The sequence below is a fragment of the Anarrhichthys ocellatus genome, unplaced genomic scaffold, assembly GCF_004355925.1.
Source record: "Anarrhichthys ocellatus isolate YVR2014 unplaced genomic scaffold, GSC_Weel_1.0 scaffold43, whole genome shotgun sequence".
Classification (NCBI taxonomy): Eukaryota; Metazoa; Chordata; class Actinopteri; order Perciformes; family Anarhichadidae; genus Anarrhichthys; species Anarrhichthys ocellatus.
Window position 1 is genome coordinate 1,385,121 of NW_022280073.1, and position 19,273 is coordinate 1,404,393.

General features: G+C 44.2%; 1 protein-coding gene across 1 annotated transcript; it reads left to right on the forward strand.

Annotated features, from left to right (window-relative positions):
• Positions 1-187: 187 nt before the first annotated feature.
• On the forward strand, positions 188-3,508 carry id4 (inhibitor of DNA binding 4). Its single transcript, XM_031868544.1, has 3 exons — positions 188-816; positions 1,340-1,405; positions 2,096-3,508. Exons 1-2 carry the CDS (start codon positions 340-342, stop codon positions 1,385-1,387), a joined length of 525 nt encoding a protein of 174 aa, XP_031724404.1. The 5' UTR covers positions 188-339; the 3' UTR covers positions 1,388-1,405; positions 2,096-3,508.
• The last annotated feature ends 15,765 nt before the right edge of the window (positions 3,509-19,273 follow it).

Consider the following 19,273-nt stretch of genomic DNA (forward strand, 5'->3'; position numbering starts at 1 on the left):
CTCTCTCTCTCTCTCTCTCTCACACACACACACACACACACACCTACTGCCAACAGGCAGCCCACCGCAGCGCGCACAGAGACACGCCTTTTTCTCGGCTCCGTTGTTGGGTCGGTGGGCAGCGGGCTGCCGGTGATTGACCAGCTCCTCTCCCTCGATCTGTCAGCCGTCGGGCTTGGCGCCTCCCCTCTCCTCTATAAATGTAGGAAATCTATTCGCTCCTTTCACACCGAGCCTGACGAAGTACGAGGAACTGTGCGGCTCCGCGGGATGTGTTGACAAGACTACAATTCCGCCTTTCGGTCGTTTTTTTTATTCCCTTTGCTTATTTGCGGCTGTATGCACATAAGCTTTTTGTCTCTAAAAATCGTTCCTGCTACCAGAGACGTATTTCTTTCCCCCTCGTTGCCTCTGTCTCTGAGCCGTTGGTTTTCTAAGATGAAGGCTGTTACTCCGGTCCACCCCCAGGACTCCTCCTCCGGCGGCAGCCCGCTCTCGCTGCACTATCTGTCGAAGCAGAGCCTCAACATCGCCCGGTGCAGGGTGGAGGATGAGGACCTCTTCTGCCTGCAGTACGACATGAACGACTGCTACAGCCGGCTGAAGCGCCTGGTGCCCACCATTCCGCAGGATAAGAAAGTCAGCAAAGTGGAGATCCTCCAGCACGTCATAGACTACATCCTGGACCTGCAGCTGGCCCTGGAGACGCACCCATCGCTCCACAAACAGCAGCCACAGCGGACCGGGACTTGCCCTCCCCCGGCCTCCAACCCGAGCCGCACGCCGCTGACGGCGCTCAACGTCGACCACCACCAGGTAAGCTTTAAACCGGCGGACGCGGCTCTCCACCGTCTCCTCGTTTTTCCAACGGGGACTTTATCGGGGACCCCGATATAGCTGCGTGCCAGACCCCCGTACACCGCCAGGCAGACAAAGCGCGTCATGCCCGTTTTGTGTCATTGTCCTTTCAATGTGGGGGATGAAAAAAACCCAATCTAAATAGCACACACCTCACAGCGCAACCTTAAAAAATCGTGCGTAAAAAAAACGCATTTGGCGTGGGTTGGATTGCGCACTTGATTGCGGGCTTTTACAATTTGCATGATAATGTCAGCACTGTGTCAGAGGCCCACCTTATCCCATGGGCTGGTGAAGTACCCCAGTCTGCAGCCCACTCCACTGCGCACAATGAGGGCAATTTGTTATTCATAAGCGCATTTATTACGGGGGATATTGCCGCCGCTCTGCTGCATATCATTTAGTCTGCGGGGATTTAGGCCCTTTATTTAGTCTTTATCCAATGACACGTTTCTTCTTCTTCTTCTCCTTCTTTTTGTAGAGGACGTCAATAGTCAACAAGCCGGAGGACTCTATTTTATGCCGCTGAGATACAAACACCGCACTGGTAAGTTGAATTAAAATACCATCCTCATTATTTGAAATGTGTTTTTTTTTCTTAATTTACAATCAGAAGTTCGGCTTTAAAAAAAACAAAAAACAATCAGGGATCCCATGAGACACCACATCAGTGGAGCCATCCCCATTGATTATTGTAGCCTATGTGAGGTGCAAATTGACAGTCTCTATAGAGAGCAAAAAAAGAAACAATAATAATTGAGGAACACATGAAAATTGGCACCGACCTCAGAGGCAGCTGTGCTTCTTGCGCAATAACTGTCACCGGTGTAGCAAGAAGAGAGGGTTAAAACCTCAGCTTGCCCTCTCTTTCATTCTCTCTCACACACACACACACTCCTTCCTCTCTCTCTCTCATTCACTCTGTCTGTCCCTCTCAGTCCCATTGAAGCTGCTGATTTATAGCATTGAGTCTAAACACACCTGGATAAGGCCAAAAAAGCTTGGCGTGTGATACAGTGTGTGTGTGTGTGTGTGTGTGTGTGTGTGTGTGAGAGCCCCGAGGAGCCTGCACTTGTTGTTTGACCTGGTTTGTTTTGGGTTGTTGATCAAGCATGGCCCTGTGTTTTGTCGGTGGTGCCAGTCAGTCTGGAGCTCAGCAGCTCACCCCCCCCCTCTCCTCCTCCTCCTCCTCCTCCTCCTCCTCTCTTCCCACCCTGCTATTCATCCCCCTCCACAGGTGTGTAGGCCGCACAGAGCCGCTCCAAAGCCAGCAAAGCTTCGCCAGGGACTCACACCCAACTGGAGGCACCGATCACAAGGGGATTTGGAAAAAAAATTATAATAATAAAACGCCGGGAGGAGTTCAACCCAAATAAAATCACCAGTCATTTCAGCTTTTTTTTTTTTTGTTTAGTTCCATCGAGCAAGGGAGTCAGTACGTAGACTTCTCCTAGTCTCCTGTACCGTCACTTGAAATCTTCTCCAATTAGAGCGCGAACACGGAATCCCCACGCCGAAGAAGTTTTTTTCCGGAAACCAGCGATGAAAACTGTGAATTGTGCTTAAAGAATTGCTAAAAGGACTCCAGTTTAAAGCTTTACTAAACTGCTAAAAAAAGAAAATGGTTGTACAAGTTTTGGACATCTATTGTTTCAAATAGATGATTTGTGTTGAACACAAATCCCCTGGAGCTGTAAATGTTTGATATTGTAAAGAAGAAGGATTTCCGATTCGAGACGATTAAGAATGTACATATATAGAGACACAAATGTTCTATAAAAGTATGTGGAAGGAAGACGTATATGCTCAAAATAGACTATTGTAATTATAAGATATTTTTATTAAAACCTTTTTTTTGTTTGTCGTTATGTAAATATGGTGTTTCGACCTTTTGAGTCTCTTCGTGGACAGTTATGCTCTGCCGATAATGTCCTCACATGATGATATATCAGTTATTACTCTTTGAAGTGTTTTCTTTTTTCTTTTTGGAATAGTTGAATATGTAGCATGTCAGGCTCACTGCGGAGACGCTGAATGTGCTCTGAAGCCCCCCCCCCCCCCCTTGTAGAGGTCCGTGGTGGAGTTCAACACGAGTTATTTTGATGAGTCGGCCCACTCTTGCTTTCACTTGAATTGTTTTGTACTCATTAACTATGACGACTTTGACCCGCCTGGAGCACCAGGGTCGCTCTGCTGTTAGATTTTTTCTTCTTCTATTGATTCTGTTACATTGCTCTCTTTGTTCAGAACAAAAAAGAAATCTTGAGAGCTACGGCACTTGTGGCAGTGTTTTGCAACCCCTCTTTAAAAGAACGTCTCCGATCCTTTTTTCGTGCGGTCGCAGCTTCTCCTTGAGAAGTTAATGACTGACGCCGTGAAAATCACTCTGGTTATGAATTGATGAAATATGTGAACATTAACAGACTCCTCGTGAACAACGAGCAGACAGGCGGTGTCTTTAGACGTGAAATGAAGCAGAGAGAGAGAGAGGATTTTTATTTTTCATTGTGACATCGAACGCCGACTTTACCTCACCACCCTCCTGCCAGTGTGAGAGGGCACTTGTACATTACTGTCAGCTGCACTGTTGGACTTGACCTTCACTGGCTTGTGAGGAGTTGTCAAAAACAATTAAAGTTTCCAGGAAGAATTGTGTGTCGTCTCCAGTTTTGTCTCGAGGGTGGGGCGGCTCGGTTTTTATTGCTCTCGGTGTCCCGACACTGTCCCATCAAATAGTGAGGAAGGTGTTTTGGTATCCATTACTGAAAAAATATATCGATAAAAATATATAAATCCAAACGTGGGTGGTGCATGACTTTCATGCATAGCCCTGACACATTGAGCTGGCTCGTGTCACATGACTGTGGAAACCAATGTGACATCAGAACCTACAAAATACTTCTGTAAAATACTCGACTGATTTCTAGGTATTTACTTTACTTTTATTTTTTTCCTTCTCAAAATTATCATTATTTTGAAAAAACCCCATGTAACTGCAACAAAAAGTATTGATATCGTATTGAGTTAAAAAAAAGTTTGGTAACGCCCATCCCTTCACCAAACTGAACATAAAGCAGCATGTGAGTTTCATGGAAAGTGAAGGGTGGATGAAGAAGCTCCCTTGTTGGCAGTTAAACCAGTTTGACAGCCTTTAGTGAAGAAGCCTTTTCGTTTTGAAGTCCAGATCTGGGGACTGTCAGTAGATCTAAGGTTGCGTGCAGGAAATGAGCTTCAGCACAGGATTATAGAAATATAAGTGACAGCCAAGAAGTCTGATTTGAGCTAAATTAAAGCAAACTGCCAATCATGTCTGTCTTCTTTGGTTTAAATAATAATAATTTTAATAATGCAGCAATAAAAACAGCCTCAATGGACGGAGTGATTCGTGAGATTAACTTCCTACCTTTATTCATTGGCCTCAAGTAGAATGTAAGCAGCATGAGCCACAAATAGAATAATCATTTTTTGGGTTGAATGAATGCATCAGAATGAAGAGACAAATGGAATGTTCTCAGCATTCAGGTTAAATGTACATGAGAACTTTAAGTGTTCATGCATTCATCTGATACTTTTGTCCTAAAGTGACCTATGATGAGGAAAGATGAAACAGTAAACACCACTTCCTAGACAGCATATTCTCAGCATTTACTGATGCGTTCTCACGCTCCCTTAGAAAAAGAAAATGCCTGGTAAGGAAGTGGAATGTTCAAAATACAAACTGGCGACGTCATCGTTCCAGGGAAATCCAACTGAAAATCCTGTTCACACTTTTAATTGAGGCCTCATCGTGTTTGTGGGAGTGTTCCAGTAGAAACAGCTGGAGGTGTTGAACGTTTTCAAAGATTTATAAAAAAAAGACTGGTTCATATTATAATATTGATGGTTTATGATGCTTTTCAAGTGTTTGGAAAGCTAAAAATAAAAGAAGAATCAAAATCCGTCTTCATTAAGGCCAAACATACGTGTTCAAATATTTTCCTGATTTCCCAAAGCAAATTATTCTGAAATGTATCCTGATACACCATTTCTTTAATAATGCTCACCTAGACAGCCGTCATTAATAACAGTCTTTAAACCACACATGTCTCTATCTCACAGTTATTAGTTGCTCTCCTCTCCACGGAGCTGCAGCTTCCTCTCACAGACACACTGACCCTTGTTCAGCTGTCCCCACATCACCCTGCTGAATGTGGGTTAAAGCTACCGTTTGGACGTGGACGAGCTTGCAGACACGAGTGTGTTTATAGTCCACAGAAAGAGAGCCGGGCCTCGCTGCCCTGGACAAGCGCCGTCCTTGTGATGTGAAATATGTCTGTGTGTGTGTAGGTGTGTGTGTCCGTGTGTATTTGAGAGAGTGATAAAAGGTATGGAAAAAAAAAATTTGAAATAATGTGTTGAGGCACAGGTGGCCAGTTTGACAGTTAGACCTTCCTGATATGATGAAAGATATTCTGGTTCTCGGTAAGAGAGCTCAACGCAGGCCGGAGAGTTCATGAGAATGCAGCCTTTCCGAAATATGACAGGTTTTGCAGATACATTCATGGATACAAAGAGATAAAACCATTTACATAACTTTCATCCACAACGCCGTTTAATTCGTCACTTTTCAACCAAAGGTGTCGGCAATAAACTGGTGTTACAATGAAGCTATAAGATTCAGATGTAAGTCCTTAACTTGAAACATTATGATGGAGCGATGTGTTCCAGGTATGAAGGTTTCGGAACTGAAAATAATATAATAATATAATTTGGGTTCAGGTACAACATGTAATTAACAGATATCACCTAGAAACTTCCCCAGTTGATCATTTACATTAAGATCATTTTTATATTTTGATCATATGCAAATAAGGCATTTTCTAATCAAATATGTTCTAATTTGCATGAACTTCCAAAGAAAAAACAGGTTCAACATTCTTGTTATATTTTGTTTGAATATTAGAGTCAAATGTTTTAATAGAGGGAATTTTGGATTTCTCTTTGTATTACTCCATTAATCAGAAAATACTGTAAACAGCTATCTCCAAGTTTTTAGAGCTAACAAGATATATAGATATAGATATATATATATATATATATAAATATATAGCCTATAAATCAGGCTGTGAATGATATATGAACAAACGCCTCTGTGTTAACCTTCAGAATATAGAGAGGAATGAGAGTGGAACGTTTGGTGGATGTAAGAGCTGCTGAAGAAGAGATTTCTGCGTCAGAGTCTGAGAAAAAACTCATTTAGAGAAAACGGCCTTGAAAGATGTTTTGTAAAATTACAGACATTTTGAAGACACTACAGATGAATAAGGTAAAATAAATAACTACTAAATATCAACATGAAACAGTTGAATACTTACAAGACAATTCTTTTTTGCATTACAAGTTTTATGAAATGTTATGTTTAAATATGCAAATGAGGCCTTATGGTAACTTTTGGTGAATTTAGGAGACAAAAGTAGACAAGCAACCAGCGCATGAAAGCATTATGTTTCTGCCTGTAGTCTCCTTAAAGACATACACAGCTACTGTAGAACAATCCGTCTCATGATCATTTTAGCCCCGCGTACAATCAGAATTCCTGCTGCTCTTTTACAGTCCGTTAACAGAACAACTATTTTCGTATTAATCGATAAACACATTTATTTCTATAGTATGTCATAAATATGACACTTCCTGGCAAAGACACATGGCATTAATCCAGCAGCCAACCAGCCACGCTCATATTTACATGTCGCAGCACATTTTATCCTATCACATGATGTTCTCCCTCAGTGTTACAGTAACACACTTCTAATACAGCTCCGTGATCTGCGGGTGTAATTCTCTCTATTAGTCAGCACCCAAAACGGCTGTCATCCCCAGATACATCATTCATCTCCGCTCCTTCTATACTTTGCTGCAGCCATATGTTGACTTGCGAGTCCCACTGTCTTGCTATTTCTTGTACAGAAGCTTCATCAGCTCTTTCTGCCTTTTTTAACTCTACGCAAACCCCGGGGGGGTGCACACACACATTCACGTTGAGTTCCTACCTGTGGCCTGCCTCTCCTCCGTCCTCCCTGCTTAAGACCGTGGGAAAGCATCACATCCTGTTTGATAAGGAGGCCCAAAACCACACCGGTCAACCTGTTTTTTTCCACCCTGGAGCCAGAGGGCCGATGGAGTGGATGTGGCGGCCCTGTGACCAGTCACTCGGAAACGTCATTATGAGCACAGCATCGTTATTATCGAAACAAAGGACCGGCCGTGGCTACGAGTGGAGCCGACTGTTTGCTCAGGTGTGTGTGTGCATTGCTCTCCTTCCTTGTGCACGCGTGTGTTTCCCTGTGTCTTATTAAGAGGAGACACTACAGGTGTATAGCTTAAAAAATACATTATTTTTTGTGTTAAAGTTTTCAGAAAATGTTTAAATATGCATTGCATGCATTCTATTATTAAATATGCTCTAATTTTAATTTATTTCCAGAACAGAAATCTGAACGGTAAAGTCAGGTTCAGAATTTTTGTTTCATTTTGTTTTGTCAAAGGTTTTTACAAAGGGACATAGATATCTCTTTGTATCACTCCATAAATCGGAATGTAGGCCTACTGTCAATAACCATTTAAAAAAAATCAATTTCCACAATGTTTTTAGTAATAAATGTTCCATAAATCAGCCTATGAATGATATATGAACAACCCCCTCTGTAAAAACCTTCACAATATAGAGTAATGAAATTGGAAAGTGTGGTTGATATAAGAGCTACTGAAGTGGAGATTTCTGGATCAGCCTTAAAATGAACTTTCTTGCAGAAGATTGCAAATATAACCAAAATTTACTTGGGAGATTTAGCAATTTCTGAGACTCCCTATTTCTGATTGAATCCCATTTGCTCTGCACCCTTTTCATCCTCCCCTCCCAGGTAAGACTCCCATCACTGATCCAGGAGAAAAGAACTGATGAAAATGTAGAATGTCTTGTTTTTATTTTCCAGTGCGCTTCCACAGAGAAGAAAACACACCGAGTCCTAATTCCACAAATTTGTACAACGCGCCGTGACGCAAACACATAAAAACCAGGATGCGCGCCGCCATCTCTGCTTTGAATTAACCTTCCGCATATGTTAAACTGCAATAACAGGTTTGGCTGTCGTGTCTTGCCTCCCTCCCTCCCTGATTTAACTCCACATTACAGCGTTCCACGGGGGCCTATATCCCCGCGTGTTAATCACCGATCTTCCCAGCACACAGAGAAATATATGGCGGCCGCTTGCCGAGGAACAGTGGAGGACAAAAACGTGCTCGCTCTTGGACACTACTTGATTACAGACTAATTGGTCTGGAGTGATTAAATGTCTCATGCTTCCCACTAATTGCAGCTATTTAAAGCAGCTATTAGCTTAAAATGCCTGCCACCCAACAGCCGTTTACTCATAAACAAAATGCGAGATGCGGCATTTCACCTGTACAGCTCAGACTGGAAAACAAGAGTTACAGAATCGCGGGGAGCTTTGTGACAGAACATCTTCAACATTTTTAACTCTTAATGGAATACTCTCAAAAAAAAGAAAAAATTTGTTGCTTTCTTCCCCCCTCCTGCTTTTCAAAATAAGTAACAGATGTACATTTTCACTGATGCCGAATTAATCACAATTATATTTTCCACATCCATATCACCAGCGATAATTGACGTGTAATTATTTCTTCATTTGGGACGTGTGTGTGCTCACGTTTTTTATATATGAGAGGAAAAGTGAAGAGGGTAATCCCGCTGTCGATCACGTGCTTTCTGCACTCAGAGAGTTCCTCCAGGAAGACGGATGTGCACATGCACACACTCAAGATTTGTGTGATCTGAGCGGCCATCGAACACCACGGGAGAGTTAATGTGTGCACACCCAACAGTTTAGCTCCGACGAGGACCTCGTTCGGGGCAACAACAAACAACGACATGGGGCAAGAGGGGAGGACGATGGAGAAAGAGGGGAGGAATGGGGATAGAGAGTGTGAGAGAGAGAGATGAGGGGGGGGGGACTTGGCATCGTCAGTGCAAACCGCGACTCCCGGGAGACGGGCGATGAATTACAGAAATGAGATCTCAGACAAATGCCAAGCTTTTTCCAAAGAGCAGCGAGAATGGCTGCGCCCCCCTGGAGAACACAGTGATTAGAGAGGGGGGAACCAGGGGTCTGCCAAGCCCCTTAAAGGATATGTGTGTGTGTGTGTGTGTGTGTGTGTGTGTGTGTAGGGGTGGCACCGGGACAACAGCCATGTCACAGAACATGACCCCGAGGTGCAGCCATCAGACAGCCAATATGGCGAGTTAAATACCGCTGCTGCATTGGAGCGGAAGGGCCCCAACTGCCTCCAATCAAACAGGTTTCTGTTCACCTAATGAGCTTAATTAATGAGGCTTAGTTTATGCTTCTTTGCTCCAAAAGAGGGAACGTTGTGCTGCCATTTTCAGAACAATACAATGTCTCTCTGACTCAGGTGTACGGATGTTTTTCAGCATATAGGGGTCTGGTCAAAGCATTTCATTCATTCTTTGAGTATTTTTCGGATTATTCCGGAAGAAGCAGAACGCAGTGAGAGGCAGAGTCGCAGACATTATTCACGGCTGAAAAATGACTAGGTTTGAAATCATTGTATTTAGATTCACAGCTAATATTCTCCTAAACAGATGTTATATCATACAGGCTGTAAAGGTGCTCTGTTGGGTAAAGATGCAAGTACCTTATCTGTCAATGGATTATCATTATTTTTGGATGCACAATTACCACTAAGATAACCAATTTGTTATTTGCTAGTTTTTTTGTAACCTTTTTGTATTATGTTCAAAGGTGAAATAAGCAATATTCAGAAATTGAACATAGCATCAAATATCTATTGACTACGTCAAGATGTGGTGGAGTAATATTTACCTGAGTCTCCGTGCTTTATTTACGTAGCTGAGGCAGCCGCACACGCTTTCGGTGCATGTGTGGTTACAGCTGATAACAGCATCTGCATGGAAGTGTAGCACCCACCCTCCAGGTTCCAACTCTGTCGGAACTGTTTCCGTGGTTTGCACTGTTAGCGTTGTTAGCACCGTTAGCTGCATACCACCGTTAGCTGCATACCACCGGCTCAGCCTTCGCCATGTTGACAGCCCTCGAGGGGCTTTCGAAATGCTCAGAATCTCTAAAAAAGCACCAAGTAGGGATATATTGACTACAGAGGCACAATGTTTGTAAATCACACAAGTCTGGCCCAGAAACAAGCTTAATCCAAACATCAGCTACACAACATATATATTACATTATAATTTGTACTTTCTGAATTGTCGGATGTATTCATTTAATACTGGGTGTGTTAGCAGCATGCCTTCGGGCAGAATTTAAGTTAAAATATCCAGAGCCGCTTCCACTGGCAGACAATTATACCCTTATTCTGTAAGAGACATATGCAAAAATAAAAAAATCAAATTTCACAGACGGGCAGACAGATCAAGCAAAGACCAGTCATGAAGCAGTACAACTGCATGGGGCTGTTTTGCACAGTCTTGCCTCTATAAGTGTGGACTGCATGATATTTCTATATTATATGTATAGATGGATATGATATAAATGCATTCACATAATTTGACAAAATCTCCTTATCTCAAGCTTTTTTCCAGAGCTTTCATGGTCGTCTTCAGAAGACCATCCCCACTGGACGGATGAATGGATGGATGCTAATTCAAGGTCACGAAAGAGGAAGCGTTGTCTAACGTGTTTTTGTCTTGATTCAAGATGACAGGAGTCTGTGTGCCACATTATTCTGCCATTCGAAAATTCTTTCTGGGACTCAAATGTGAGCTATCAGATTCCCTCAGATGGAACTGTCTCTGAGTGGGAATAGCGAGTCAGAAATGGGGGATTTTATTTCAGCGACTGCCTGAGGGGGAAACTACATCAAACCACACAGAAATCACATTGGAGTCTGAGATGACAAATGGAGACCTTGAATAACTGCATTACTGCTATTATATTTGGAGATGGAAAAAAATTAATTTCACCGCACTGAAATGTTTCAGTTTCTTACAGATTGCGCAGAGCCGCAGAAATGCGTTTTGAGATCATTTACAATTTCATTAGGAAAACATTTGATCGCATTTGCAGCCTCCTATATTTCTCTGTGTTATCTGCCTGCACAGTGGCACTGTGAGCTAAACTGAAAGCAGAGACAGGGTACAGGGGGGATTTGGTGGAATTGCCTTAAAGATCACTTTCAGACATGTTTAAAGACATATTGAATATACATTGCTTGGAATAATAACTTGTCTGATATGGTTTTCTCCAAAAAAAGTTCAAGTAGGTCTGGGCGGTTCATAGCGGAGCAGTTGGCCCTGTACCATTCACTGCTTTATAAATCAACAGTATTTTAAAGTCAATTCTTGAAATGTAGTTCTAAGTGAATGACTTGGTTTGTGGTGGCGAGTGAGGCTTTGCAGTGACTTCTAATGGTTCTTCTGTCACAACCGCTGTACCACCAGGAAAACATTGGACCCAAATGCATGACCAAGACACAGGATAAGCTGTTGGACAATACAGTTTTTACTCAAATGCAGAGGCAAAAAACAGGTTACAAAGGGAGCACAAGGAGACAATGCTGGAACACTAAATGTGGATGAACTAAGACGAACTGGCCCAGACTAAGGGGAGCACACAGATTAAATACACTAGGGAGGAGGAGGGGTAATTGGGAACAGGTGAAGCTGATCGGGGCAGGGAAATGTAATCACTGGCGGAAAACACACAAGGGCAGAAAGTGAAGTTACCGCAGGACACAAGAGGCAGGGAACTAGAAAATAAAACAGGAAACAAACTGAATCAAAACCAAGATCATGACATCTTCTTGGAGCCCAAAGGGGGAACAAAGAAGAGGTCCGAGATCGGAGCTTTGGGTGACTCCACATGTTCATTTTTGTACTCTCAAGAATTACAGATCGACACTAAATAGAAGCGTCCCAGTTTTCCTGTCTGTCTAGTGATATGTTGTGGTCGACTATGTCCAATGCTTTAATTTAAATCCAGATTATGTGCCATTTAACTAGCAAAAGTGGAGTTGGACACGCCCTAAGTGCAAATGCGTTATGCATTTAGACTAAATAGAGCCTTGAGACTTGTGAGACGTAAGTATTTTTTCTGTTACTACTTACTGTGTACTTACTTACGTACCACCACTTTACTTAAGTAAAAGATCTGACTACTTTTTCCACCACTGCAATAAGCGCAACCCATCTTTGAGTGGAGGGGAACTTCCCTTGATAGCATCTAAATATTAATAATCTAAATATTCACAAGATACTCTATGTTGGCCTTTCATACATTTACAGTGTGCGGAGAAATTAACTATATTGTTCTACAAAGGGAGAACTGCTTCAACAGGCTTCGGTTCATCTGAAATAAAGCAGCGTATTTCTGTCATTTGCCGTGTTTGGTAAATGTCAATTTTCCTTTAATGTTTTCTGGTGCCAAAAAAAACATCTCTCACAAGCTGAGTGGAATTTCAGCATGAACCGGATCAAAATGAAACGACACAGCCTGTGCGCCTGATCCCTCCATATGTTGCCATATAGATATCAAGCCATCGATTAGGGGAAGGCTGTCATCTAGTTGGCAGCGATTAGGCTGCTGGCTTTGGCACCCAGTCAACAACTAATTCACATGCTAATGTCTTCCAGATCAGGTCTCGCCCCCAAACTGGTTCCCCATATTGACTTGATTCCCTGATTGGACAGATGGCCACATTTCGGTATCACAGACAGTCTGTTTGCGTTTAGGCTCAGGGTATGGGGTTGTCAAGAGGGGGGGGCTTATGAATAAACAACAACAATCATCTAGATAAACAATAACATTATCTGGCGTCTGAACCTTGACGACGATCCATTATGGTCATTACTGTCACATCATGTGCTACAGTCGGCTTTTAATTGCTCTTATTCGCTATTGAGGATGGGGGGGGCAGACACTGTATCAGTCGAACGCTCTTAATTGATTTGTCCTCGTGCTTGCCAAGACCGCAGTCAATACAGTCGAGTGCGCTGAAACCTATCAAAGCGGAGCGGAGAGTGAAGGCACGAGCACGGAGAGAACAAAACATCTGCGGCTTGTGGAGAGAAAAGGGGCGGAAAAAAGAAAAGCAGCATTTCTGTTTCTCCCGACCCCTTCATCCCTTCCTCCCTCCTTTCCTCCCTCCCTCACCTTCTTGCTTTCCATTTTTGTGCCTGGCAGCAATCTTTCTCAGGAGACTTTCTCTGCAGTTGTGTGAGGAGAATGTCAGTTCCTGTGTAGTTAGGAGTGTGTGTGTGTGTGTGTGTGTGTGTGTGTGTGTGTGTGCGTGTGTGTGTGTCTGCCTCTACCAGAAACGTCCCCTGGATGTGCTCATTAACAAAACACGAGTGCGTATGGCTCCCCAGAAACAAGGCATTCTGGGTACTGCCACTGTCTGTCTCAGCTTTGTGAGTGCATAGACTTCATCTAATGAACGGATTCAGGCAAGAAAATTGGGCACGGCGCACACATACATACACACACACACACACACACACACACACACACTAATAACGTCTTGAAATAACCTTTCATACACAACAGATACAAAAGAAAACTAACGAGTTGTTTCTACAAACTTAATATTCAGATTGTGAGTGTGGATGGTCTGAAGCTCCGTGTTCTGGGGTAAAAAATAAAAATAAAAACCTGCTCTAAAGAGCTCTTTTATTTTTGAAGTGCATATTCGATATTTGATGTTAAACACACAAAGCGATCTCCTGCTGGGCTGGAAAGAGGCTCTGGGTTTGCGTGAAGGGATTTATTTTTCTCTCACAGCAATTCGTGTGACTTTCAATGGAACAGTTCAAATGGTTCAAATAGTTCTCACATGAAAGCATTCAGATATTTTTTCATAATAAAACTTTTTTTGCAGTTGACAAAACAATCTCCCCTCAAGGTCCATTTAGTATCTGTTCTAGAGCTGTCAATCACTCACATGATCTTCCTTAGCAGAAGAGTTTGTCCGGTTGTCATAACATGACGTTATTATTCGGCCTTTTTGGTTCCTGGAGTTGATGTAAAATACTTTTTTATGTAGTTTTATTAAAGTTTGTTCAGGAACAGGGCCACGCCCAGAACACCGCTCATTTCCTCTGCACAGAGTATTTAAGCACAACGAACTCGTTCACTCCCTCTTCGACTCTTGTCTTCACATGACGTACGACAGACGCTCTCTAACTCAGCAGACGCTCCATCCCTACACCCCTCTACCTACACCCCTCTACCCCCACATCCAGACGAGCAACGGTCTCTGACTCAGCAGACGAGCAACACTCCATCCCTACCCCACGCTCCTACCTCGACCCCTACGAGCAAACGCTCTCCGGCTCAGCTTCAAGCTTTCAAACGACGCAAGACAGACGAGCGACGCTCCCTGACTCAGCTTTCATATGCTTCAACTCAAGGCGCGACAGACAAACAACATCTTAAAACCGCTTACCTTTCACAAAGGCTCACCTCAACCCTTCCGGACGACCAGCCATATCCCGAAGCTCCCTCCTTTTCTGACCACGCTCGTCGCTAGCAACTTCGGCTGCATTTAGCCATCCACATTCCCCGCAGCTCTCGATAACCATCCTCCGTCAACTCCGAAGCCGTCCGCCCCCGCCGTCCAAGAGCAGCCGGAAAATTTCTTACCTGAATCCGGACAAACGTCTTGTCACCGCAACCTCTCGGTGCATCTCTTAATTCTACTGTCTTAATCACCACGGCCATTATCGTGCTACCTACTACCACCCACTGGCACGGAAGAGTATTTAATTACGTAGCCAGCCACTATGTTGCAGGCCCAGACGCTCAACCATTGCCTTCTTCAAACCCAGCACACGGTCTAAACACTTGGCTTTTCTCCACCAGATAAATAGAATCAATAGATTAAACAATCCTCCTTGCCACACATCCCATTAGTCCCCGCCGCCGTTACAAACCTCCATGACCACGTCACACTTGACAAAGCACGTAAACCGAGCTAAACTGACACCAGTTCCTCTCACCATCTCCATCTTCCACGACGAACACATCACTAAGCCAGAAGACATCCAGCTTTTCACAGACGCAGCACCCTCGATCAGCTTCGATGGCTTCTACAGTGACAATCGGTCCTCGGCCGCTTGAATTCTCATCCCCCACACCTTCCTCCGCGATCTACGAAACGCATTCCATAGTCATAGTAGGCATTCTTTTGGTGCATGAATGGTCCATTAAGACCATTGCCATCCACTCGGAATATAGCGCCTAAACGGCTGCCCCTCACTTCGGACCTCCTCACCTGCGGCATCCTCACCCCCAGCTCAGGTCATCCGTCTCCCTTCACGGACAAAGCATTAAAGTCCATGTTCTTGCCAGCTTCTTTCGCTGCTCCAAGTTCACCGCCTTGGACTCCATCCGTCCCGACATGCCACCGCGTTAGACATCACATCCATCCTCCCGACACAGTCGTCTATCACCTCAAATGCCGACCAGACTCGTACTCGAGTCCGTACGGACCCATCCGCGACTACTTAAGCTCAAATTTCAGCCAGCCGAACTCCCCGCAAGATCCCTGTTGCGGTCTCGGGCTCACCACCACTTCCACCATATCTTGGCCCGATCCAGAATGGCTCCCGAGTTTACTCGGCGCCGCCTCCACCGCTTCAAGCCAAGGAATTTCCGACCACACCCTCAAGATACGTGATTGTTGGTCTTCCCCCGCGTACCTCAGGTAAGTTCGTTCCAACCCGAACGACTCCAGAAACTGCCATCGGCATCAGTCTTCATGGAGCTATCTTTTGGGGACTCTGCTCCGCCAGAGCTTCCGAAGAGATGGCCCCCACCCTACAGTCTCCAGTCCCACCGTTCCCGCCAGTTGCCGGACATCAACGGTCCCCCATCGATCGCCTAACCTCCTTTCTACAAACCCTCCTCGTTTCTTCTTCCTGACATCCCTTCATCCCTCTACCCTTCATCCCTCTACCCTACATCCCTTCATCCCTCTACCTCTACCCCTCATCCCCTCATCCCTCATCCCTCTACCTCGACCCCTCATCCCTCATCCCTCGACCCCTCATCCCTCGACCCCTACCCCTCATCCCTCTACCTCGACCCCTACCCCCACATCCCTTCATCCCTACCCCCACATCCCATCATCCCTCTACCCTACTCCCCTTCATCCCTCTACCCCTACCCTATATCTATTTCATCCCTCGATCCCTTCCGCTTCTTGAATCTAACAATCTTTCCACTATGCAATAAACCTCTCAAACTCATACTGTTATTGGCGTGGTCCTTGTTAGTGAAATCAAGGTTAGAAAAAGCTTTTTGTCATAGTGTCAGTTAGGGGGCCTGGCTAGAGATTTATTTTTTAATTTAATGTTGTAAAAGCCACTCAATAACCCCCCCCCCCCCCCCCCCCCGCCCAGGGGGCTGGAGTGTAAATAGCTCCCAAAGACACCTCAACCGCCCCCCCCCCCCCCCCCCCCCCTCGCCAGGAGGACAGGATTTAATACATCTATTTCAAAGAGAGAGAGAGGATGAAGTGTAAATTGCTCACATTGACGGCTCAAGAGCGTAACCACAAAGCAAAGTCTCTCACAGCCACTATTTCAGATTCCCATGAGCCAACAGTGGTAGAAGGTGCTGCATGTATCTTAGCAACTAATAGTCAATGAACAATAACATCACTAGAGATAGATTGCCTCAGAAATTCCATAACATGCTATTTAGAATGCTAAAACGGCATGTGAGATTGTCCAAAACCTTAGTATGAAGACAATGTTGATGACGTTAGCGGACAGCTCTGTGATATCATAACCTTCCAATTGAAGTGTAAGTAAGATTTCACAAGGTGTGATCTTTTCAAATTAGTTCAGACTTTATGATTCTCACAAATTATCGTTTGGTCAAAAGATACAGCTCGGGTTACCATTGTTAAGCGTCTCCAACCGGCAACGCCACTCTCAGGATGTGGCGTGATGATTACAGTTCATTGCATCCAAAAAGACACATACATTCATTCACACCAAAGTATGTTTAAACCAAAGTATGTTTAAGGAAAGTACACATCTTGAGCATGTAGAAAGCGATTTGGGATGCAGTGATTTAAAATAAGAACGGTCCAAATGGAAGCAGAAGAGGGCGATGTATACTGGTTTTTAGCATAGACTGTACATAAGAAGCGGACGCAGTAACCGTGACGTCCCCCATTGGTCGGTGGACCACAGGTTCGAAGCCTCGAGTTCGGTACTTTGGCCCTCAACATCTTGTTTTTTGGCCGTTGTTATCTTGTTTTTTCGCAACCAGAGGTGACACAAGAGACCGGAGTACAACCAAACACTGAATAAGACATTTGTAGGCGACCAAAATGTTACAATTAACTCTCATGAAGAGAAAACACACTGTGAAAAAAACCACGCACAACTACCAGACCGGACAACGCTCAGGTAGCGACCTGTCAATCACAAGGTAGCCCCGCCCTAAAGCATCCCCTGCTTTATGGTTGATTTGACTCTAAATGGACCATAATCTACTAAATGAGCATCATGCTTTATTGAAGAAGACTTGAAACTAGAGATTGAGACCATAAACCAAAACAAATGCAAGTTTAAGACTTCAGCATTGTCTTTAACTGTTTTAGTGCATGTTATGGGTCAAACTGCAAAAATTACCTTAATTTCCTATAATGCAACATTTTCCTCAAAGCCACCTACATGAGATGTGAACCAACCTTCTGGTGTGAAATAAGTGAGTAAGAAATATCCTTGTGTTATGTCTAATTAGTACAAAAAATTTTAATTCATGTATAAATATTGTATTATAATAAAAACAGCAATTTCCTTGTGCTCATTACCTGTAAAAACTCAGTCTGGTATGTTGTGTAGGGTGCAGTAAAGCACATATATGTCCGGGTGTTAAATGTTGCATCTATATAAAGATAGAGTGGTGTGAAGAAATGTATTTCAAGATACTCTGAAATGTATTTCAAAGCTGACTATAGGCATTCATAAATATGCATTTTCACGTCCAAAAGGAAACAATTTACAGCTAATCACATTGTCGCTGTTGAAAACTAATCAGCACATGGCCACAAATGAAAAAAAAACAACCCCCGCTGTAATCTCACATGCAGTAAAGCACTGTGAAATGAGCGGAACAGGTGCATAGGTGAACAAAGATAAATATAGCCCGGCTTGATGAAATAATTGCTCTGTCCTGGATAATAACTCATTATGTTAATCACCAGCCCTATTAATCATTTTCTCATTTGAACTGTCAGGACGTGATTGTCGTACGAGGAGATTGTGTGAAGAACAGCGAAAAGATTCGCCTTTTGCAATTCATCAAAGTCACACGGACGGAAAACAAAAATAACAAACAACCAAAAAGACGTCAGAGCAGGATATCGACGGTGGAGCCGCTGCGGTGAGTTTTCACCCGAGCTTCCTCACATCTCCAGAAGTAACAGAGGAAAGGAGCGACGGTGATTTAGATCCTGATGGCGCTGTAACACAACAGCACAACAGGAAGCATATTAGCAGTAGCCAGAAGAGTGTGTGCCTCTGCATTCTGTGCATAAGTGTGTGTGTGTGTGTGTGTGTGTGTGTGCGTGTGAGGGTGAGGGTGAGTGTGTGTGCGGCACCGGGGCTCATCTATTGTGATCGTCTCATTGTGAGAATGCCCTACTGGGGGTGGCCAGCTGTTCCTGTGCCCATAAAAAAAGGAGGCAGGGATGTCTGGTGGGATGAAGGAGGCTGCAGAGAGGCACAGGGAGAGCCACACACACACTCGCTTTGTAGAAGCAGATGTGTGACACACATGCGCAGACACACACACACGAAATATACACAAACACAGACGGACAGTCGCAAATACAAAAAAAGAAACGCAACTACAAAGTAAGAAAGATTTCACACACAAAACCTCGTGCAATGACACACCCACAGTCGTATATACCTGGTTGTACTTGTGTAACAGCGCTACACACGTACATCTACACACACACACACACACCAGCAGTAGCAGCAGCAGCAGCAGGCGAGGTGGTGGAGGCGTTATCGGTCCATATCTGTGCTTGGAGCCGCAGCAGTCTCCAAGGCTGCTATCAGCTCCCCCATTATCTCTGTCTGAGAGTGTGGAGGAGGAGGAGGACAACGACCCCCCCCCCCCATCAACCAGCTCTCCCTCATAGCTCCCGTACACACACACACAGACATATATTCACACACACTCACCGCCAACTCGTTAAGAGGGCGGAAATGAAATGTCTGTCCCCCGAGTCGCCCCGAGTGGCGGAGCTTTTGCTGCTGTGGCACAAGTTTGGCGACAACAACAGGCGGCCGCTAATAAACCTATAGACAGAGAGAGAGAGAGAGAGAGAGAGAGAGAGA

Excerpts from the sequence above, each read along its gene's own strand:
- id4 (XM_031868544.1), top strand. The coding sequence starts at position 340 with ATGCACATAAGCTTTTTGTCTCTAAAAATCGTTCCTGCTACCAGAGAC. Across the intron at positions 817-1,339 it reads TCAACGTCGACCACCACCAG|AGGACGTCAATAGTCAACAA; the intron begins GTAAGCTTTAAA and ends TTCTTTTTGTAG.